Here is a 23796-nt window from a genome sequence, read left to right as displayed (position 1 = left end):
ATAGATTAGTCTGTTATAATTTTATACACCAATTATATTTAACTCCTGAGAAATTAATGAGATGTAATTTACTTTCTACGAATTTATGTTTTAGATGCCAGAAAGAAAAGGAATGCTTTTACATTCAACATGGTCTTGTGAAAAGGTGAAACTTTTTTGGATGTGGTTTAAGGAACTTTTACAAAATATTTTTCAAGTTAAGGTCCCAATGGGTCCATCAATAATTTTGCTAAGTAATATTAAAAAGAATTGTTTGGAATTAGATTAAATAAATTTTAAATGGCATTTTTTGAGATCAGCATTAGCAGTGGCGAGAAAATGTATTGCAATGACTTGGAAACCCGATACATGGAGTTGAATTTATTCAGAGGACATACTGAATTGAGATCTTGTTTACCCTTGGAAAAAAATTAACATATAATTTACAAGATAATTATCTTTTTTAATTGGAGCCCTTATTTGGATTATATGGGTTTAAGATTTTGAATACTTCTGCCTTGGGGTAGTGGAAGTGCCTCAATCTATGTCATTATAGTTTACATCTTTTTTCATAGGGGGGAGTTTAGGGGTATATAAAGGGGAAGAGTTTTCTGAATATGCGGGGGAATAAAGGTTTTTTTATCTGCCATGTATATTTACTAATATGATATATTTTGTATTGTGTTTATTTAACTTTATGAATCATGGTTTTTAACATTTTAAATATTCAAAAAATAAAGTTGGTGCCTCTGTACCAGGCAGTGATGCAACCCACCAGAATGCTCCCCACGGTCCACCTGGAGACGTTTACAAGAGTCTTCAGTGACGCACCGAACATCCTTAGACACCTCACAAAGTATAGCCGCTGGCGAGCCTTCTTTGTGATGGCATCGACGTGGAGGCCCCAGGACAGATCCCCGAAGATGTTGACACCTCTCCAGTATTTATATCATATTTGGTTGAAAATGAAGTGAGTACACGTCTGAAGTCAAAGAGGAAAGTCTGCAGACCCCGCGGTTGAAGTAAAAACACGACGATGGAGAAACTCAGCAAGCCAAACTGTCTCATTTATGAAGCAAAGATAAAGATACAGAACTGACGTTTCAGGCTTGAGCCCTTCATCAAGGTATGAGCAAAAATGTTGGCAGGCATCTGAACAAACTGGTGGGAGGGAGGGTCAGGGGGAGGAGCACGGTCCTACTGGCAGGGAGATAATAGATGGATAAGGGAGGGAGGGCACAGCAGCGTACAGGGAGAGGGGGGAATGGATCTATGAATGGAAGGGGAAGGGGGTGGAGAGCTGGAGGAAAGGAGATGGAGGGACGGGGAAGGGAGGGAGAATGGGGAGTGGGCCAGCAGGAAAATTAAGTGTTGCTCCTCCAATTTATGGGTGGTCTTCACTGTGTCTTTCTCTACATTGGAGAGACTGGACACAGACTGGCAGATCGCCTCACTGAGCACCTTGGCTCTGTCATCATTAATGACAGGGAGCTCCTGATGGCCAACCATTTCATTTCTGCACCACTCTCCTGCACTGACATGTCTGACCATGACTCCTCTCTCTGACCCTCCCCATCACCATTTTGTTCAGGCACCTGCCTGTTTGGTGCTCTGTGGTCAGTAAGGGGTTGCTTAAGGTGGGTTGCTTAAGGTGGGTGGAAAGAAAAAGTTTGAAAACCACTGTTTTAATCAACCCTCATTGACTTGTTCTGTGCACCATTTCAGGGCTTCAATGGCATTTTTTACTCAAGCAAAATATTTCAGTAACAATTGGGTCTGGAGCAGTGATTCTCAACCTTCCCACTCATATCCCACCTTAAGCAATCCCTTTCTAATCACAGAGCACTTATGGCATTGGGATGACTTAAAGTGGTATGTGAGTGGAAAGAAAAAAGTTGAGATCCACTGGTTTAGGGGGAACTTCTTCACCCAGAGAGTGGTGGGGGTGTGGATCGAGCCACCAGCTGAAGTGGTGAACCCGGGCTTAATTTTAACATTTAAGAGGAATTTGGACTGGTACATGGATGGGAAGGGGTACGGACTGGGACTTGGCAAAAGAAAAAAAATGGTTTGGCACAGACTAGAAGGGCCGAAGGGGCCCATCTCTGTGCTGTCATATCCTGCAGTTCTATATACAGCAAAACAGATTTCTGAGCATCAGCAGGTCAAATTCTGGAATGATGGTGAGGTAAAAGTTCAGACTCAAGGGGTCAATTGGCCAACTCTTGCTCCTATTTGTTACCCTTATGTATGATACAAATAGCTCTGGTCACATGCACAGCCGTGAATCCCTTTCAACAAATCTCATGCTGAGTCAAGCTAGAAGTAACAAAATTTGGTTATTTACATTTCCGTACCTGTATGATAATTCCCTGTGGTTTGTATTCTGCATTCAGTGATCGGGAAAAGATATCCACAAAGGACTGGAAAAGATAAAGATTGGTGATAGAAAAACACCGAGGAACCAAAGTTTCACCTTCAGCCCATGAGTCGGTCCGCAGGCTGAAACTCCCGACGCCTCCGTCGCTATCCCCGGTTCCCAACCACCCTTGTGCTGTAGCCGCCGCCCCCTCTGCCAGTGACCCCGACGGGCAGCATTCTGTATTCCTCCCCCACCCCTCCCCACGCCTCGGTCCCGACTGACACCGCCACCAGTTCCCACACCTACCCCAGCTTCCGGGGATGATGCCTCGGATTCCTCTGCTGCTGGATCCCACTGCCTTACACTCCCGCCCTCCTCCTCTGTCCCCTCACACCCCTCCTGACTCTAATTCTTTGGACACCCCCTTTCTTTGCACTCCCTAGCCTTGAGACCCCTTCTACTCCTATTTTCTTCTCAGCCATCCCACTCCCAGCACTCAGACCACCAGGTTCAGGAACAGCTGCTGCCCCTCCATCATCAGGCTCCTCAACAACAAACTCAATCAGGGATTCATTTAAGGACTCTTGTTCACTTCACTGATTATTTCTCTCCTTGTATTGCACAGTCAGTTGTTTACTTATGTATGTACCTTCTTTTTTTTAGTTTTTTTTAATAATTTTTTATTTTTCACACTGTGAACCATATCAACTAAAATACATACAAACATTTCCCTCTTAAATATATACAGTGGCATTTTCTCCCCTTTTTTCCACCTACCTTCCCTCCCCCCTTCCCACCCCCCTCCAAAACCAATAAACATTCAACATATACATTACAATAAAACCATTAAACAATGTCATCACACAATGAAAATAAACAAGAAAATTGTGTCATCTACTTTTACACACTGGGTCAGTTCATTTCATCTTCTTCTCATTTTAGGGGGTGGAGGTTGGAGGCAAGCCCTCTCTGTTATGTTCCATTTAGGTTCCCAAATTTGTTCAAATAATGTGACTTTAATTTTTAAATTAAATGTTATTTTTTCCAATGGAATACATTTATTCATTGCTGTATTCTCAGGCTCTCTTCTGATTCAAACTGGATGAAGCGCAAAAAAGATTTATTATGATAGCCTTAGCAACATACGTACCTTCTTGAGTCCAGTTTATGGACGACCAGTAAGTGGGACTTCTGCCTTGCCCACAGGAGAAAAGAATCTCAGAGTTGTATGTGATGTAATTAAATTTTTTAATGTGATTTTTAAAAAAAATGTAGACATACAGCATGGTAACTGGCCCTTCTGGCCCACGAAACCTTTCCCCCCCCCCCCCCAGTACGTTTTGAACAGTTGGAAAAAACCAATGCCCCCGGGGAAAACCCAGGCAGACGTGTGGAGAACATACAAACTCCTTACAGATAGTGCGGGATTTGAAACCCAGCCCCAATTGCTGGCGATGTAAGGGTGTTGCGCTAACTGCTACACCAACTGAGCTACCCATCCATATAATTTCATATAACCATATAACTATATAACAATTACAGTGCAGAACAGTCCAACTTGGCCCTTCTAGTCCACGCTGAATACTTTCTCCCACCTCATCCCACTGACCTGCACTCAACCCCGTAACCCTCCATTCCTCTCCCGACCATGTACATATCCAACTTCTCTGTAAATGCTGCATCGAGCCTCTCTCCAGCACTTTGTCTGGAAGCTCATACCGCACACCCACCACTCTGAGTGAAGAAGCCCCCACTCATGTTTCCTCTAAACTTTTTCCCCCAATTCTCAGCTCATGTCCTCTTGTTTGTATCTCCCCCTTTTTTAAAGGAAAAAGCTTCTCCACATCCACTCTATCTCTACCCCTAATAATTTTAAATACCTCAATCAAATCCCCTCTCAACCTTCTACACTCCAAAGAGTAAAAACTGAACTTATATAACTTAGACCCTGTAACCCAGGCAACATTTCCAGTAAATCTTCTCTGCACTCTCTCAAATTTGTTGATATCTTTCCTATACTCTGGTGACCAAAACGGTACACAATACTCCAAGTTTGGCCTCACCAATGCCTTGTACAATTTTAACGTCACATCCCAGCTCCTGTATTCAATACTCTGATTTATAAAGGCTAACAATACTATAAGCTTTCTTCACCACCCAATCCAATTGTGACTTCACCTTCAGGGAACAATGTACCATTATTCCTAGATCCCTCTGTTCTACTGTACTCTTCAATGCCTGACCATTCACCATGTATGTCCTATTTTGATTAGCCCTACCCAAATGTAAACTCCGTCTGCCATCTCTCAGCCCACTCTTCTAACTGGCCTAAATCTTTTAAACCTTTCCTCGCTATACACAGCTCTGCCTATCTTAGTATCATCCGCATGGTTACTAATCCAATTTATCGCCCCACCATCCAGATCATTCGTGTATATGACAAACAGTAATGGACGCAATACTGAACCCTGAATCTCACCACTAGTCACTGGCCCCCAAACTGACAAACAGTTATCTACCACTACTCTCTAGTAGATTCAACCATGAATCTATTTCACTACTTCAATGTTAATACCAAATGATTGAACCTTCCTATATTTCAGATTTATTGTCAGAGTACATACATGACATCACATACAACCCTTCGTTGGAGGGTGCCCAGGCAGAGATAAGGTGTTGTTCCTCCAAGATGTATAAATATAGAAGCACACCTCTGTATCTGAAGTGAGAGCTGAGACTTTACAAAGATGTCTGCAGAGACATCTGCTGGTAGACATTCTCACTTCCCATGTATGAATGGATAAAGGGCTTATAAAACCAGTGTGCTTTGAAGAGACTTTTGCTGTGTTACTCTGCAGTCAGATTTCATTTCAGAGGTGCAGACTGACTTCCACATTAGCGTAGTTGGCAGGATCTCACAGAAACGATTGGGACGGATAGAATAAGTGGCAACAGTGATACCGGGACGTTGGACAGAGTTGATAGTGCACCTCTGGGACCCTTGAACCCCAAACTCCATCACCCATGCCCGGGAGCACTGTGGCCCCTCTTCCAAGGTTGATCTGGTTCCCTGCCGAACCAAGAGAAATAAAGCAAAGGAGGGATGAGGACAGAGCTGGGCACGAAATGGTTAATAAACAGACAGTGAAAAAGGAAAACCCCACGGATCCATTATCAGGCAAGGCAAGATTATTTCTGCAAGATGGCAAGGTTGAGATTCCTTTTGGGCTCACCCAGCCCCTTATTTCCCCCAGGTTCCAGAGGCTGTTTTGCCTTAAGCTTCGCAATCAGCACAGACAGCCTTAGCAGCTACACCAGGGGTTCTCATCCTTTTTCTTCCCTCTTTAAGTAACCCCTAGGCCATCGGTGGTCTGTGGTCAGTAAGGGGTTGCTTAAGGTGGGATGTGGGTGGAAATAAACAGTTTGAAAACCACTGTTTCAATCATCCCTCATTGACTCGTTCTGTGCACTGTTTCAGAACTCCAAAGGAAATGGGCCAGTGACAATTTTTCTCCAGCAAAATATTAGGTCTAGAGCAGTGGTTCTCAACCTTCTCTTCACACCCTCGTCCCACCTTAAGCAACCCCTTACTGATCACAGAACCCCGATAGCCTAGGGATTACTTAAAGTGGGATGTGAGTGAACAGAAAAAGGTTGAGAACCACTGAGCTACAGCACCGGTCCAGGTTCATTCCATAACTGGGAATATAACATTAGACCACCCCCCCGCCCCCCCCACAAACCAAAAACCTGAATACAATGTGCCAATAGATGAAGTAGAGACAAAGAAACTAAGGAAGACAAAATAGAGCAAAAACAATGCCCTATCCATAGGGTTCTAAATCCCTGCACACACCAGCAACAACAAGAACCTAGTGTGTACATTGCTCCTGTTAGAAATAAAGACCCAATGGGTTTTGTTTAACTACATTAGATCAACTCAAAATATATATGGTGCTCAATCCCAGGATATATTCTCTTTGTGCCATGCCATACTAAATCCAGAAGAAAATATAAAGTGAAAGGCAGCTATGCTTGTGGTAAACCACTGTAACGTCTAATGTTGCAGGTTATATTATATAATATAAAAATAGTTCTTTAAAAGAGATAGATTGTGGGGGGAAGGGTTCAGTGTAGGTGACTTCATGAACAGGGTAACAAAACACATCTCATTTAAAACGCAAGAAGCCAGGCATTCAGGCACCAGTGATTTTTGCAAAAGCCAATTGAACTTTGGAAAGAACTTCAGAAGCAGATGTAAATCAAGGATTGGGTTTGGACCTTTGGGAGAAGTTCTAGTTTTTACAAGCAGAGAGAAAGAGAGAGAGAGAGAGAGAGAGAGAGAGAGAGAGAGAGAGAGAGAGAAGTCAGTTCTGCAGTAGCTTTTGGAGGCTGCAATATGGTGAGCTGGTTGGCTTGTTGAAACCCACATTTTGAAGACGGGTTGTGAGTTCTGACTTCAGCCTGTTGAAAACCTTTGTAGTCCTTACAAGAGGAAATAGCTGGCTATTCTCCTGAAATAAGGGAAACAAGAAGAACTCTGTGGTGACCTGGGAGAAGAGGTTACCATTTGGAAAACCCATGATGGGGTAAGTTTCTTTGGCAAGGCACTGAAGTGGCTGATCAGATGAAATCAGTTTGTGTGGGTCCAACAAGCAACAAATATCTCTCCGAAACCAACAAGAACTTTCCTAAGCGGTATCCGTTTACCTTTCAGCACCAAAGCCTGGTGAAAATTCATAAAATTCTGTGCACAGTATAAGAATTGCCTGATACCAATGAACTTGGAGGAGTGAGAAGAGAGATTGGACTGTGAATCAAAGAACTTTACTAACGTATACACATTAAATTTACTTGTGCCTAGAATTAGAAGGGGGTTAAGTTAATAGTAATAAGTTAAAGTTTGATTTTGTTTTTATGTTTAAAGAAAATTAAAAGCAACTTTTGTTTAAGTAACCATTTGTCTTGATGAATATCTATTGATGCTGGGTTTTGGGATCCTCTGAGCTCGTAACAATAATTATCTATTCAAGCACACCAGTTGAACCTGTAGCTCCTGTGGTTCGACAGTCCCCTGCAACTCAGTGCAGGACAGCCGAGCAGTAGGGATATGGTATGGACTCAAATGAATTAAAGCCTATTGGATTCTTCACAATAGTCTCCTGAGTGATCAATGGTCCATCAATGCGGGCACCAGCTAATCCTATAAAAAGGGTGTATCATCTGTCAGAAAAGTAATCCTGCTAAGGCTGTTGCATGTATGCCAGGAAGGGCACAATGCTAGTAAATAGAGCGGTCTTGCCTGATATGGAGGAAGTATTAAGGAAAATAATCTGGAAACTGTAGGGGTGCATAAAGGATCAGGAAACTAATTTTTGGACTTCTCCCGTTGTGTACCGCAAGTATTTTTACCTGTGCTAGTTAATTATATTCACACTATGACACACCTTGGACAGGAAGGAATGGCCCTACAAAGGTAGTGATCCCCCCCTCCCAATTTAAAAGCAGCAGCTTTAGCATTGGGATAGAAGTCAAAAACGTTGAGATATAAATGCGTCGTCCATATTTCTCTGATCAACCGGAGAGCTGTCATGAGCTTGCCCGACGACTGGGCTCGGGTGAAGCACTCTGCGGAGATAAGCCTTGTGGGGACAATTCTTCAACCACATCCTCAGGTCAGAAGCGCAGAATCAGAGGAATTTACTGTCATGAACGTGTCACGAAATTTGTTGTTTGGTGGTGTAACAGTATTAATAATTGGGGAGAATTTATAGTAGATTTAGAGTAGGTCACATACATACACAAATTTTAAAACAGATCTTATTTGAAAGACTGAAGAATTCATATTGCAAGGTCTCTGGAGAATGTAAGTACCTTACATTAACACCAAAAAGTAGGTGTTAATTGAACTGATGGTGGCATAAAATGCTTGACCATTGTCTTGCTGGAGTCATGCTGTCTATCAGTACACTTTCTGCAAAATGCTCACAGAAAGGTCAATTCTGGATTGTTTACCTAGGATAACAACTTGAAAAGAAGAAAGAACTCCTGTTGTTTGCTGGAGAAGGTGGGGGGTTTGCAAGACATGAGTCACATGCTCTTTTTGGAGTTTCAGTTGGAAAAGAGAGAGCATTGAGTTAATAACTCAGTCAGTCAGTTAGTGTGTGGGACACTGACATGTAACTGAAAAGTGCAACCCAGGGAAAATTGTTTGAGACTGATGAAAGCAAGTACCAGAGCAGTAGATGGCTGGAAGTGCTATCTGTCTGATGTTTCTCTTGAAATAGTGGTAGCTTGAACAAAGAGGTTATCATCTAGAAGACCCTGATGGGGCAAGTTTCATCAGCGAGACCCTGAGATGACTAGTGGTGGTACCTTAGTTGTGGAAATCCTGGAGCTTCTCTCTGCAAACCCTACTAGAACCTTCCTGAGCAATAAATATTTACTTTTTAAGCACCAAGCCTGGTGAACTTTATACAGGTTAATTTCTGTGCACAGAATGGTGATTGCCTGCAATCAGAGAACTTGGAAGAAGGTGAAGTGAGATTGAACTGTGAACCAAAGAACTTTCTTTGAATTTACACACACATTACATACATACACATTACATACATGTCTCCTTAGAATTAGAAGGGGGTATAGTATAAGAATAGAGTTAAGTTAAAATTTGATTCTATTTTCATGTTTGAAGTTGATCAAAAATAATTTGTTTTGAAAGCCACTTGTCTATTGCTGCTGGGTTTTGGGGACCTTTGGGCTCGTAACAGTGGCAGCATTAGATCGCAAACATTTACATAGAGTGAAATGCGGAAGCCTGCAGATGCTGTGAGTGTAGTAAAAGAATACCTTAGTCGCTGAATACATGGTGAGCAGTGGATGTGGATGAGTTCCAGCTTCTGATCCAATGTTAATAATGACTCCTTTCTTCCTGCCAAGTAAGAAAACAAAATACAAAATATCTGAACAGAGTAGATTTCAGATTCAGATTTTAGATTCCAGATTCAGGTTTCAGATTTATTGTCAGAGTACATACACGACATCACATACAACCTTGAGATTCTTTTTCCTGCAGGCCAGCCAGAATTAGCACTTAGGGGCAGTGCAAAAAAAACTGACTCAATGTAGCCATGTAAATAAAGAAAGAAATGTAAACAAACTGACTGTGCAATACAGAGAGAGAAAAAAGCAGTAAGAGCCCTCAAATGAGCCCCTGATTGTCGTGGAGGAGTCTGATGGTGGAGGGGGAGCAGCTGTTCCTGAACCTGGTGGGGCGAGACTTGTGGCCTTGAGACCTCTTTCCTGACGGCAGCCGCGAGAACAGAGTGTGCGCTGGATGGAGGGGATCCACGATGATCAGGGGTGTCAAACTCAAATTCATAGAGGGCCAAAATTAAAAACTTGGACTAAATTGTGGGCCAAACTAAATATTTATTGAAAATTTTCAACAACATCTGCATGTTTTCTCTTCTTTCAACATATGTAATGTTAAACTTTTTCTTATTAAAATAAATGTTTAATAATAGTTTTGGTTAAATTCTTTCCAGAAGAAGCATTAACAAATGAGAAATAAAATATTCAATAAATAATATTTCTCTATAGCCTTTAAGCTCCTTTTAAATGTTCTTTTTTTCACAAGCCAACAAGTCAAAAAATTAACAACTTGCTTCAATGAAAATCCAATCTTTCAACTATGAACAGTCCAAAGTTAACCAAAGAAAATATTAATCCAAGCTTAGCTTGCTACACTGTGATTTACTCTGATGCACCTGGGTCTAAACCAGATACTTGGCATCTCTTCTTAGATGCAAGTTCATCAAACTCTGGGGTCAGAGTTTGCCTCCCACCTGTCTTGAAAGGTCCTGTTTTCTGTCTTTCGTTTGGCCATTTTTCGTAAGGGGTTTATTACATGTGAGTTGGGCGACAGGTCACAGATGCTAATGAAAGTAAAGAGAGGAGGTGGGGGCGGTTAGTGGGCTGACGCCAATGCATTTCCAAAGCATTCTGGGATTTGTCGTGTTAGCTGTGCATGCGCTATACTGGCGCGGCGGCCAGCGGGCCAGCTCTAATACATATTTGATATGATCTTGCGGGCCAAATATAACTATATCACGGGCCAAATTTGGCCTGCGGGCCTGAGTTTGACATGTGTGCTGTAGATCTTCTCATTGATGGGGAGGGTTTTGCCTGTGACATCCTGAGTTCCCACAGCAGATTGATTTTAGCCTCAGATCCCAGGATTTGCAGGCTTCTGTGTCCCCTCATGAACTTCACTTAGAACAGAGGAGTTACTTCAGACAGAGGGTGGTGAATTTGAGGAATTAATTGCCACAAGCAGCCATGGAGGTCAGGTATTTAAGAGAGAAGCCTGCTTACACTGTGATTGCAGTAAAAATACACAGAAATGCTGGAGGAAATCAGCCGGTCTCACAACGTCCATAGGAGGTAAAGATATATTACTGACGTTTTGGGCCTGAGCCCTTCCACAAGGTAATAAGGAAAAAGCAGGCAGGCATCTTAATTAAAAGTTAAGAGGGAAAGAATAAGAGGAGCAGTCCAGACCAGCAGACAAAGGTGTTAATTGGATATGATTAGGAAAGGTGAGAATTGATTTTGGGTCTATGAGAGACAGAGAAAAAAGGGGGAGAGAGAGGGTGAGGGAGGGGGAGAGAGAAATGGAGGGGGAGAGAGAAAGAGAGAAGGAAGGAGGGGAGGGAGAAAGAGAGGGAGGGAGAGAGGGAGAAAGAGAAAGTGAGGGAGCGGGAGAGAGAAAGAGAGAGGGAGGGGGGAAGGGAGGGGGGGAAGGGGGAAGGGAAGAAGATGAGGGGGGTGGATTTTAATGGAAACCAGAGAAGTTGATGTTAACGTTATCCAGTTGTAGGGGGTCCAGAGAGAAAATGAGATGTTGTCCTTCCAATTTGTGGGTGGTCTCAGTCTCTAAACTTTAATTAAGTTGCTGGCCTACTTTTTTTGCTTCTATCTTGAAGAAGGGCTCAGGCCTGAAACGTTGATGATATATCTTTACCTTCTTTGGACGCTGCAAGTCCAGCTGAGTTCTTCCAGCATTTACTGTGTGTATTTAAGGCAGAGATTAACAGGTTCTCGATTAGCCTGGGGAATCGAAGGTTATGGGGAGAAGGCTGCAGTGGGGCTGAGTGGGGAGAATGGGCTCATGATCGAATGGCAGGGCAGACTAGATGGGCTGACAGCCTATTTCTGCTCCTCCGTCTAATGGTCTCCCCCTCGCCCACTCCAAATTATCACTCAAAGCTCCTCAGCTCTGTTCCTCCTGCGCCCTTCATGATTGCACTTGCTAAAAAATTAACTCCCAACCTCCCAAATTTCAAAATACTTCAGTACCTTTCGAGCATCTGTGGCAGAACGATACTGGTCATCTACCAAGAAAGAAGCGAGAGTTAAACACAACACACTTGCAAAAGTCAAAATATTAAATACTGCCAACTTCAACTTATTATTTGCAAATTGCCGTTCTGTACATTCTCATGTAAAAGTTGAAACCATATAAAAGTTGACCCCACCCCCCCCAGCCTATTTTTGTGCCAAAAGAATCTGGAAATTTTCATTCTTGTTATGCAAAAGTCTCGCTTTGGCCCTCTCCGCCCCACAGGACAGAGGCTCCCTGCGCCTCAGTCGTGAACTCACCCCACCTGCCTGTCCGTCGGAGCTCCCGGCGCCCCGAACGCGGGCTTACCGCCCGCCCATCTATCAGGGCTTGCGACGCTTCCAATGACGCAGATACCTACAGTGTGACTGGTGACCCTTTAAATTCAGCGTTAAAATATTTTCTACAAAATTCAACTTTTACGAGGATGCACGGTATTTACAATGGGTTTCCAATGTTTTCAGAGCAGAACAATAACCAAGGACATTCAGGAGAATCATCAAACAATTATTAACATATGCAGGAGATAAGAAACTAGGACTGTGTATTTAAGGATCCAGCTCCCTCAACAGCCCCTAAGGCTAGAGCTGGATGAGGTCCTCACCCAGGATGAGACATATAAGGCAATCGAACAACTGAAAAGTGGCAAAGCAGCAGGTATGGATGGAATCCCCCCAGAAGTCTGGAAGGCTGGTGGCAAAACTCTGCATGTCAAACTGCATGGGTTTTTCAAGCTTTGTTGGGACCAAGGAAAACTGCCTCAGGACCTTCGTGATGCCACCATCATCACCCTGTACAAAAACAAAGGCGAGAAATCAGACTGCTCAAACTACAGGGGAATCACGCTGCTCTCCATTGCAGGCAAAATCTTCGCTAGGATTCTACTAAATAGAATAATACCTAGTGTCGCCGAGAATATTCTCCCAGAGTCACAGTGCGGCTTTCGCGCAAACAGAGGAACCACTGACATGGTCTTTGCCCTCAGACAGCTCCAAGAAAAGTGCAGAGAACAAAACAAAGGACTCTACATCACCTTTGTTGACCTCACCAAAGCCTTCGACACCATGAGCAGGAAAGGGCTTTGGCAAATACTAGAGCGCATCGGATGCCCCCCAAAGTTCCTCAACATGATTATCCAACTGCACGAAAACCAACAAGGTCGGGTCAGATATAGCAATGAGCTCTCTGAACCCTTCTCCATTAACAATGGCGTGAAGCAAGGCTGTGTTCTCGCACCAACCCTCTTTTCAATCTTCTTCAGCATGATGCTGAAACAAGCCATGAAAGACCTCAACAACGAAGACGCTGTTTACATCCGGTACCGCACGGATGGCAGTCTCTTTAATCTGAGGTGCCTGCTAGCTCACACCAAGACACAAGAGAAACTTGTCTGTGAACTACTCTTTGTAGACGATGCCGCTTTAGTTGCCCATTCAGAGCCAGCTCTTCAGCGCTTGACGTCCTGTTTTGCGGAAACTGCCAAAATGTTTGGCCTGGAAGTCAGCCTGAAGAAAACTGAGGTCCTCCATCAGCCAGCTCCCCACCATGACTACCAGCCCCCCCACATCTCCATCGGGCACACAAAACTCAAAACGGTCAACCAGTTTACCTATCTCGGCTGCACCATTTCATCAGATGCAAGGATCGACAACGAGATAGACAACAGACTCGCCAAGGCAAATAGCGCCTTTGGAAGACTACACAAAAGAGTCTGGAAAAATAACCAACTGAAAAACCTCACAAAGATAAGCGTATACAGAGCCGTTGTCATACCCACACTCCTGTTCGGCTCCGAATCATGGGTCCTCTACCGACATCACCTACGGCTCCTAGAACGCTTCCACCAGCGTTGTCTCCGCTCCATCCTCAACATTCATTGGAGCACTTTCATCCCTAACGTCGAAGTACTCGAGATGGCAGAGGTCGACAGCATCGAGTCCACGCTGCTGAAGATCCAGCTGCGCTGGGTGGGTCACGTCTCCAGAATGGAGGACCATCGCCTTCCCAAGATCGTGTTATATGGCGAGCTCTCCACTGGCCACCGTGACAGAGGTGCACCAAAGAAAAGGTACAAGGACTGCCTAAAGAAATCTCTTGGTGCCTGCCACATTGACCACTGCCAGTGGGCTGATATCGCCTCAAACCGTGCATCTTGGCGCCTCACAGTTTGGCGGGCAGCAACCTCCTTTGAAGAAGACCGCAGAGCCCACCTCACTGACAAAAGGCAAAGGAGGAAAACCCCAACACCCAACCCCAACCAACCAATTTTTCCCTGCAACCGCTGCAACCGTGTCTGCCTGTCCCGCATCGGACTTGTCAGCCACAAACGAGCCTGCAGCTGACGTGGACATTTACCCCCTCCATAAATCTTCGTCCGCGAAGCAAAGCCAAAGAGAAAAAGAACAGGTTGGAAAATATACTTGTAGTCCAAAGTCAACCCTGATTTGATTAAAGAATGGAGGAACCTATTTCAAGTTAGAGCATTTTCCAAGACTTTGAAATCAGTTGCATTATTTAAATTAATTTATAAAATTCGACACCACACCATCCCCTCACTCAAACGCAGTTGGGCAGCCCTATGGAACTGTGGCCTCTCTGCGCCAGTCTCCCAGGTTCAATCCTGACCAACTGTGCTCCCTGCATGGGGTTCACCCCAGTGGCCTTCGTCCCCCACCCCGCAACCTTCCTAAAACTGCAGTAAACACACAGAGATGCTGGAGGAACTCAGCCGGTCTCGCAGCGTCCACACGAGGTTAAGGTGTTTCAGGCCTGAGCCCTTCTTCAAGGGATAAGCAAATAGGATGGCACAGATGGCACAGCAGTGAGCACGATGCCTTTGCAGCGATCGAGACCGGAGTTCAAATCCCAATGCTGTCTGCAAGGAGTGTGCACGTTCTCTCCGTGTCTGTGTGGGTTTTCCCTGGGGCTCTGGTTTCCTTCCATTGTTAGAAACGTACCAGGGAGTGCAGGTTAATTGGGTATAAATTGGATGGCACAGACTTGTGGGCCGAAATGGCCTGTTACCGCGCGGTATGTATATTTTTTTTATTTAAAAAGCAAGCAGGCATCTGAATTAAAGACTGGTGAGAGAAAGGGGAGAGGGAGGAGGACAGACCAACAGACAAAAGGTGTTAATTGATATAATGAGAGGAAAGGTGAGGATCAATGGGGTGGGGTCGTTTTTGGCTCTGTGAGTCAAAGGGAAAGGAAAGAGCTCAAGGAAAGAAAACAAGGAAGAGATGGGGGTTGGTGGTCAAAGCTAACGGAGACTGGAGAAGTCAGTGCAGGTGAGTGGTAAAATGGGGAAAAAATGGCAATGCTGTCCCTGGTGTGGGCCCACAGAGAGTGGGGAGCAGGGACACAGCGCTCACCTACAGGATTCCACCGCCCAGCCCAATTACCGACAGTTCCATACAGGCTTTAAATGGCCTGTTATAGAAGCCGACAGTAGATAATTTTAAAATCTTGCAACTGCGGGGTCTGGGCCCAAGATGGCGGCGCCTGCGATCAGCAGCGGCCTCAAGGGGTTGCAGACCTGGGGAAACAGAGGACTGGCGCAGGGCACCTGGAAACAGGATCTCCCCCCCAGCCCCATTTGAGAAGGAGAGGAGATGACCCACGGGACAGTGACCATGGCAACGGGCCAGCGAGGTACTCTACGGCTGCTGGCAACTCGAGGTGAGGAACCTACACAGGATGCGGGCTCCCGGCGACAGCAATCAAAGGGCTCACGCGGACTGGCTCAATGAGGTATCAGAATCAAGATTCTGAGGATGCCAAAGGCTTCCTGGTGGTGTCGGAGATTCAGATCTGGAGCTTGGATGGCCGACGGTTTGGATGGAAGGCTGCGGGAGCGCTGGAAGCAAACCCAAGGACACTCGGTGACTCGGAGGGAGGGGGGATCTCTTTTTTGCTTCTCTTTCTCTGACTGTAAAGGGCACCGGGCAATTTCTGCCGATGGCAAATCTTCGCCTGCCTTACGGCCGACTAAAGTTGATTTTGTGTAATATTACATCTGTTTTATTACTTGACAATTAAGAAATCTTGAAACTTGAAACTCTGGGAAGAGTTGATAATTATTGTTGGGAGAATAAAATAGGATTACGATGACTATAAATGAGTGCTTGATGGTGCAGACTCAGATGTGTAAAGATCAGCAAGATTATAGAACCAAAGAAATCTACAGCACAGAAAACAGGCCATTCAGCCCTTCTAGTCCGTGCCAAAAGATCATTCCACTAACCCCATTGACCTGCACCCATTCCATAACCCTCTTCTCCCATCCATGCATCTATCCAATTTATTCTTAAAACACCGCATTTACCACATCAGATGGCAGCTCGTTCCAACTCTCTGAGTGAGAAATTCTCCCCTAATGTTCCTCCTAAACCTGTGGTTTTCAAACTGCCCCCCTAAACTCACATCCCACCTTGAGCAATTCCTAGGCCGTTGGTCCTCTGTGATCAGTAAGGGGTTGCTTCAGGTAGGATGTGGGTGGGAAGAAAAAGATTGAAAATCCCTGCTATAATCGTCCCTCATTGACTTGTTAGGTGCACGGTTTCAGGAAATGGGCCAATGACAATTTTTCTCCAGCAAAATATTTCACTAACAATTGGGTCTAGAGCAGTGATTCTCAACCTTCCCTTGCCATGCACATCCCACCTGAAGCAATCCCTTACTAATGTGGAAGGGAACATGATTTTAATCAAGTAGACGCGAAGACAGAAGTGAGTGAGGGAGTAACTCACACGAAGATGTTGGAATGTGATAAGGATGTGTCCTTGTATGTTTCCTTCTTTTCATTCTGTCTTGTAACCGTACTGTGCGAGAGGGAGCACATATCCTGTAGCAATTGATTAAAGACTTGTTTGTTTTGGGTTATAAAAGCATGTTCTCTGCCTCATATGGGCAGAGTCTCTGTTGTGGACTCTCCAAGGTTAACCTTGTCAATAAACTCGGAAACGATCTCCTGGGCTGTGTTTTCTATTTAAATAATTATAAAGTCCCGAAGAAATCGGCGACAGCTGATCGCAGAACACCGATGGCCTAGGGATGACTTAACGTGGGATGCAAATGGGAAGAAAAAGGTTGAGAACCACTGCTTTAATTTAATGGTGCCGTGGTCTTCATCGACAGCAATGGATGAACATCGTGTTTATGGTCTATCACATTGTGGTGTAGAGGGGCAGAGTAAAGTTAACCAGGATTTACTCAGGTAGTACCGACCTACAAACCAGGATTGATGCAAGATGCTCATTTCCACCACAACCTGGCGCCATAAGGCGCCAATTTTCCACAGAAGAACATGCCTTCTTTATCAATCTTTTTGATTGGTTTTTACAGGAATACAGTTCAAAGAAGAAAAGGGAACAAAACTTAAAATACAATATCACATATTAATATAAAACTTCAAACAGTAGAAACTTGGTCCCATCTCCACTTCAATGGGGGAAAATGAAATAAAAAAACTCAAAAGCATTGTACAAAAAACCCCTTCCTAACTGACTCTGATCAAATCAATCAACTACCACAAAGCAGCTGAGCAGCTGGTCCTGAGGGTGGTAGCGAATGAAGCCACAGCAGATGTTGCCTGTGAGCTGGACCCCACACAACCAGCGAAAGGAATCTTCACAGGAGGGTCTTCGCGCGCAGCCTCTGTCACCCGACCTCTGAAATCATCCACCTCCCGGAGGTCATCGTGCCCCACCCCCCCAACCCTCTGGCCGGCCCACCGGGAACTTCTCCTGATCCTGCAGAGAGGGGCGGGGGGGCCGTAACTATGGGCGCCGGTTTGATAATGGAGTGACATGGTTCACCCCAGGGCTACGTATATTTTGTAGCTTTTGGTTCCTACTGTCAAAGGTAAAACTATATCTCATCTGGAAGGACATCTAATCATCAAATGAAAACAAGGCATAAAAGGTCACTGTGTTTCTTCAAATTTCACTGATGGGATCTAATTTCTTCCGAACTTCAACAGGACATAATATGCAAAAATCAGTGAATCACTGTTGGAGGTCGAGAATCTTTCCATTTGAATAGGATGGCTCTTCTAGTCAGCAATGTAGAGAAGGCCTCAACCCATTGAACAGGTGCAGAAAAACTCTCTCTGTCTGAGTCAATAACCCCGAAAAGAACAGTTGCTTATACTCTCATTAAACATATATACAGTGTATGAATACTTACTACTGAGACAGAAAGAACGTTGCAGTTCAAGATATTGGAGATACTCTGAAACATTAAAACATCATTTTAGAAAAAAAGATTTATTTAAATGTCATTTTATGACATTTCTCTCCACCTCACTCTAAAATCACTAACTTCTATTGAGGTGTAGTGTCAATGAGAATATTTTCCCATCTCACTCAGTGGAGCATCACTCAATGAGAATCAACAGATTAATTCACCATCTAACTCCCTTCTTCAGATCTAAACATCTATCACCTTAGGAATTATAAGTCATTACATTTTTTTAAATTAAATTTAGACATTCAGCACAATAACAGGTCAATTCGGCCCCACGAGTCCCTGCCGCCCAATTCACACCCCATTAATCTACACCCCAGTGCGTTTTTGAAGGGTTGGGGAAACCGGAGCACTCCCCCGGGAAAAACCCACGCAGACACCGGAAGAGCATACAAACTCCTTACAGACAGGATTCGAACTTCATTCCGGTCCTAATCGCTGGTACTATCTGCTACGCCGCGACCCCCCCCCCCCCCCACCCCCCGACCAACCAACCCTAACCCTAATCTGGTGCATGATTAGTTCCAAAAGTGACGGTTCTATGGCGGGTGCCATTTCACTGGCTCTGCACCAAGCCCTGGACAGCAAAGATGCATACATCAGGATGCTCTTTATTGCAGTTTGTTTACATTTCTTTATTTATTTTCATGTGTACATTGAGTATTTTTTTTTTGCACTACCAAGAAGTGATAATTTTTTCTTGCCCGCAGGAAAAAGAATCTCAGGGCTGTATGTGATGTCAGGTATGTACCCTGACAATAAAACTGAAATCTGAAGAAAATTGGCCAATACCCTTACCTATCCAAGTGCCATGTGGTGCAGAAAGAGCTTTGATTAACTTTAAATCTTGGGCAATTATTTTCTTCAGTTTAATCAGAATCAGGTTTATTGGTCATGAACGCATGTCATGAAATTTGTTGTTTTATGTTACAGGTTTAAAATTGCAATAAATTATGTTCCGTACATTCAATATTTAAGGGGGCGAGGCGTAATGGCATTGGGAGAAGACGTGGAGAGACGCCTCCCCCTGGCAGAACTATTAAAAACCCGATTTTAAAGTTTTTAAATTTTTTTTCAGAAAATATTGAAGATAGCATTCCAACCTGAAGATATCGATTTCCTCCGAGATTTTGTGAAAAAACAGCGAGTTGCGGGGGGAGACCAGCCTCGACCCCCTGAGGAAGCTGGGGTGCCGTCGCTGGGAGTCCAGACCCACAGTAAAACTGTTAAAACGCCTTTTGTTGAGTTGCAGCAGGAGCTGCAGTTACCTAGTTCCGCCACTACGTTAGAGAAAGCAGGGCTGAGCAATGTAAGCAGTTAAATGCTGTCATCCAGCCTTTAATGAATGAGCTGGCTCAAATGAATGTTAGTATATGTTCAGAACTGAATACAGTTAAGCATGTGTGGAAGCATCTTGTGAAGATTTTTAAAAATTTCAGTCTGCTTTTTTGGAATGTAAACAGCAAGTGGCTTCTAATACAGAAAAAGTGCTGAAGGCTGAAAACTCCATTATAGAATTGCGAGAACGTGAGAAGGAGTTAGAGAGGAAAATAGACTACTTGGAGAATCAAAGCAGAAGGAATAATGTGAAAATTGTTGGTTTTCCAGAAGGTATGGAAGGACAAGATCTTCTTCGTTTTTTTAAAGACTGGATCCCACAGTACTAGGGCAAGAATTTTTTTCTAGAGGCTTGGTACTGGAAAGCGCTCATAGAGCTTTAAGAAGAACATCTTTACCTGGTCAACCACCGAGACCTGTAATAATTCGATGTTTGAATTATTTGGACAGAGAAGCAATACTTCGACTAGCAGTGCAAAATGCGAGTCAATGACAAACTCCGTTATTGATTCAGAATAGCAGAGTTGTTTTTAATCCTGATTTGAGTCAAGAGGTCATTCAACGTCAACGTCGATTTAATCCAGTTAAAGAAGTTTTGTGGCGTATAGGTTATAAGTCTACTTTTCGCTATCCAGCAGTGTTGAAGGTGCTTTATGGAGACTTTCAATCTTAGTTTTTTGAGAATGATCATGAAACAATGATTTTTGCTGATTCATTGCCAGATATAAGAGGACATAGACAGTCCACCATTGTCTCCTAAAGAAAAATCTGGTTGTTCTGGAAATGGAAGAAATGGCAGAAATGGGAAAAATGGAAATGGAAAGAGTCCAACTTCTTTTGAAATGGGATCTCTGAGTTTGGAATCTCTTGGATGAATGGAAGAATTTTCTTATTCTTATTTTACTTTTTATGTTATTATGATATTTTGATGTTATTCTTTGTTTGGATGGGGAGGGAGAGATTTGCTCTAAGTTCTATTAGTGATCCACACCCAAATTTTGTTTAGGGATTACTACCTTTTGGTAGTTTTTTTTTTGGGGGGGGGGGGTTATTTTTTTTATTTTCATTTTATCTAGCTTTTAATTTGTGATTTTTTTCTCCTATTGGAGGGCCTATATACGTTGATTTGAGTTTTCATATAAAGATATTATTGGTCTTTAGTAATATTAGTAGATAAGTCAAAGTTGAGGTTTGCTACTCTTAATTTTCGAGGTTTAAACAGTCACATTAAGCGTAAGGGAATTTTGGCGTATATTAAGAAAATGAAAATTGATGTTGCTTTTTTACAAGAAACACATTTGAATGTCAAAGAAAGTATGAAATTGAAGAAGGACTGGGTAGGGCATGTATATTCTTCTTCATTTAATTCCAGGGCTAAAGGTGTAGCAATTTTGATACATAAAAATGTATCTTTTGAATTACAATCAATGGAGGAAAAGGCAGGATGTATTCTTAAATTGAATTGTAAGATTTTAGTGAATTTTGGACTTTACTTAATATTTATACTCCAAATGCAGATGATGAAGTATTTATTTCAGATGCATTTTTATATCTGGGTCAGGCTAATGATAATGTTTTAGTTGGTGGTGATTTTAATTGTGTTTTGGAACCTTTATTAGATAAATCTCCGAAGAAAGTTAAGAAATCTAAAATGGTGGTTCAGGTTCAAGCGTTGATGAAAGATCTTAATTTAGTAGATATTTGGAGACGTCTTAATCCGACAGAGAAAGATTTCTCCTTTTATTCATCTAGACATGAATCGTTTTCAAGGATTGACTTTTTTTTAGTATCGGCACATTTACAAGGGAAAATACAACAGTAGAGTGATTTCAGATCATTCTTTGTTATACTTTACATATGCAACCTCTGAGAAAATTCAAGTGGCCGATCATTGGAGGGTTAATACAATGTTACTGCCAAAATGTTTGGCCTGGAAGTCAGCCTGAAGAAAACTGAGGTCCTCCATCAGCCAGCTCCCCACCATGATTACCAGCCCCCCCACATCTCCATCGGGCACACAAAACTCAAAACGGTCAACCACTTTACCTATCTCGGCTGCACCATTTCATCAGATGCAAGGATCGACAATGAGATAGACAACAGACTCGCCAAGGCAAATAGCGCCTTTGGAAGACTACACAAAAGAGTCTGGAAAAACAACCAACTGAAAAACCTCACAAAGATAAGCGTATACAGAGCCGTTGTCATACCCACACTCCTGTTCGGCTCCGAATCATGGGTCCTCTACCGGCACCACCTACGGCTCCTAGAACGCTTCCACCAGCGTTGTCTCCGCTCCATCCTCAACATCCATTGGAGCGCTTACATCCCTAACGTCGAAGTACTCGAGATGGCAGAGGTCGACAGCATCGAGTCCACGCTGCTGAAGATCCAGCTGCGCTGGGTGGGTCACGTCTCCAGAATGGAGGACCATCGCCTTCCCAAGATCGTGTTATATGGCGAGCTCTCCACTGGCCACCGTGACAGAGGTGCACCAAAGAAAAGGTACAAGGACTGCCTAAAGAAATCTCTTGGTGCCTGCCACATTGACCACCGCCAGTGGGCTGATAACGCCTCAAACCGTGCATCTTGGCGCCTCACAGTTTGGCGGGCAGCAACCTCCTTTGAAGAAGACCGCAGAGCCCACCTCACTGACAAAAGGCAAAGGAGGAAAAACCCAACACCCAACCCCAACCAACCAATTTTCTCCTGCAACCGCTGCAATCGTGTCTGCCTGTCTCGCATCGGACTTGCCAGCCACAAACGAGCCTGCAGCTGACGTGGACTTTTTACCCCCTCCATAATCTTCGTCCGCGAAGCCAAGCCAAAGAGAGAGAAGAAAGATTGAAAAATATGGAATTTATTGATTTTTTTGAAAAAACAAATTAACTTTTTTTTAAAGAAAATTCTAATTCTGTTCAAAGTAAGTTTGTATTATGGGATGCTATGAAAGCTTATTTGAGAGGACAAATAATTAGTTATACTTCTAAAATTAAAAAAAACGATTAAATCAGAGTCTTGAATTAGAGAAACAGATCGATGAGTTAGAAAAGGAATTTCAGAAAGATGCTACAGAAGATCAGAAAATAGAATTATCTAGGTTGAAACTGGAATATAATACTTTGCAATCTTATCAATTTGAATGTATGATTAATAGGACTAAACAACGTTATTATGAATGGGGAGAGAAAGCACATAAGGTATTGGCATGGCAATTAAAGAAAGAACAGGTTTCGAGGACTATTAATGCTGTTAGACGGAATTCTCTTATCACTTATAAACCTCGTGAGATTAATGATGAATTTTGTTCATTTTATAAAAAGTTATATACATCTGAAGGAAAATAAGAAAATGGATCAATTGATCTTTTATTATCACAGTTGAATTTACCGACATTAGAGGATGCAGATATACAGGAGTTGGAAGCACCATTTACTGACTCGGAAATTAAAATGGCTATGATGGAAATGCCGAACGGTAAATCGCCTGGTGACGATGGATTTTCGGTTGAATTTTATAAAATTTTTAATGATGATTTTTGGAGATGTATTACGTCAAGTTGGAGAACACTATGAATTACCTGAGTCTTGTTCTAGTGCTTTAATTACAGTAATCCCAAAAAAAGATAGAGATCCTTTGAAATTATCCTCATATAGACCAATTTCGTTGTTAAATGTAAATTATAAAATAATAGCTAAAATTTTAGCGAATAGATTGGCTAAACTTTTACCTAAGTTGATTCATATGGATCAGACAGGTTTCATAAAGAATAGATATGCCTCAGATAATATTTTTTCTTTCTACTCACATCCCACTTTAAGTAATCCCTAGGCCATCGGTGTTCTGTGATTAGTAAGGAGTTGCTCTTTCTGAGTTTATGACTGATTGAATTCCAGATAATGGATATTTTACTGTATAATGAGCAAGTTAAATGCACAATATTGACACCCAAATTAAGTACACAATATATGTACCTTTTGGACATTTGGCACATCCATAAAGTAGCATGGCATGGAAGTGTAGGTCATCCCAACGTTGTTTACTGAAACAAGGAAGATTATAATTAGGATATGCAGTCATACCTCGACTGATGCCCAATAGAGTAACGTCTGATTGCAGATATGTCTGAGGTCACCACAAGGGCTTAATTTAAAATTTAAAATTTACACCAGGACCAACGTTGGCGGGCATTAGCGCATGTTAAGTCACGCATTTGATTTGATAGAGGTATTTAAAATTATGAGGGGAATAGACAGGCTCTTCTCCTTGAGGGGAGATGAGATTGGAACGAGAGGTCGTGAGTTAAGGGTTGGGGGGGAAAAAGCTTAGAGGGAGCTTCTTCACTCAGAGAGAGGAGGCAGAGTGGAATGGTGGTTGCAGCAGGGTCAATTTTGTCATTTAAGAGAAGGTTGGATGAGTGCATGGATGGGAGGGAATTGGACAGGGAGCAGGTAGGTGGGACTAGTGGAGT

The 23796-nt window shown here is 43.1% G+C and overlaps 1 protein-coding gene across 2 annotated transcripts in view; it reads right to left on the bottom strand.

The window, feature by feature from the left end:
* LOC138754943 (very-long-chain 3-oxoacyl-CoA reductase-like) overlaps positions 1 to 23796 on the bottom strand; it is a 74943-nt gene that overhangs the window by 6727 nt on the left and 44420 nt on the right. For both annotated transcript variants that reach the window (XM_069919979.1, XM_069919980.1), the window contains exons 6-10: positions 23300 to 23367; positions 17928 to 17972; positions 11699 to 11733; positions 9188 to 9269; positions 2337 to 2402 (exon numbers count right to left, since the gene is read on the bottom strand). In XM_069919979.1, the coding sequence (XP_069776080.1) occupies positions 2337 to 2402; positions 9188 to 9269; positions 11699 to 11733; positions 17928 to 17972; positions 23300 to 23367 (296 nt within the window). The remainder of the gene's footprint in view (positions 1 to 2336; positions 2403 to 9187; positions 9270 to 11698; positions 11734 to 17927; positions 17973 to 23299; positions 23368 to 23796) is intronic.

The sequence above is a fragment of the Narcine bancroftii genome, chromosome 2 (genome assembly GCF_036971445.1).
Source record: "Narcine bancroftii isolate sNarBan1 chromosome 2, sNarBan1.hap1, whole genome shotgun sequence".
In the NCBI taxonomy this organism is placed as follows: Eukaryota; Metazoa; Chordata; class Chondrichthyes; order Torpediniformes; family Narcinidae; genus Narcine; species Narcine bancroftii.
This window is presented reverse-complemented; position numbering and strand designations above follow the sequence as displayed.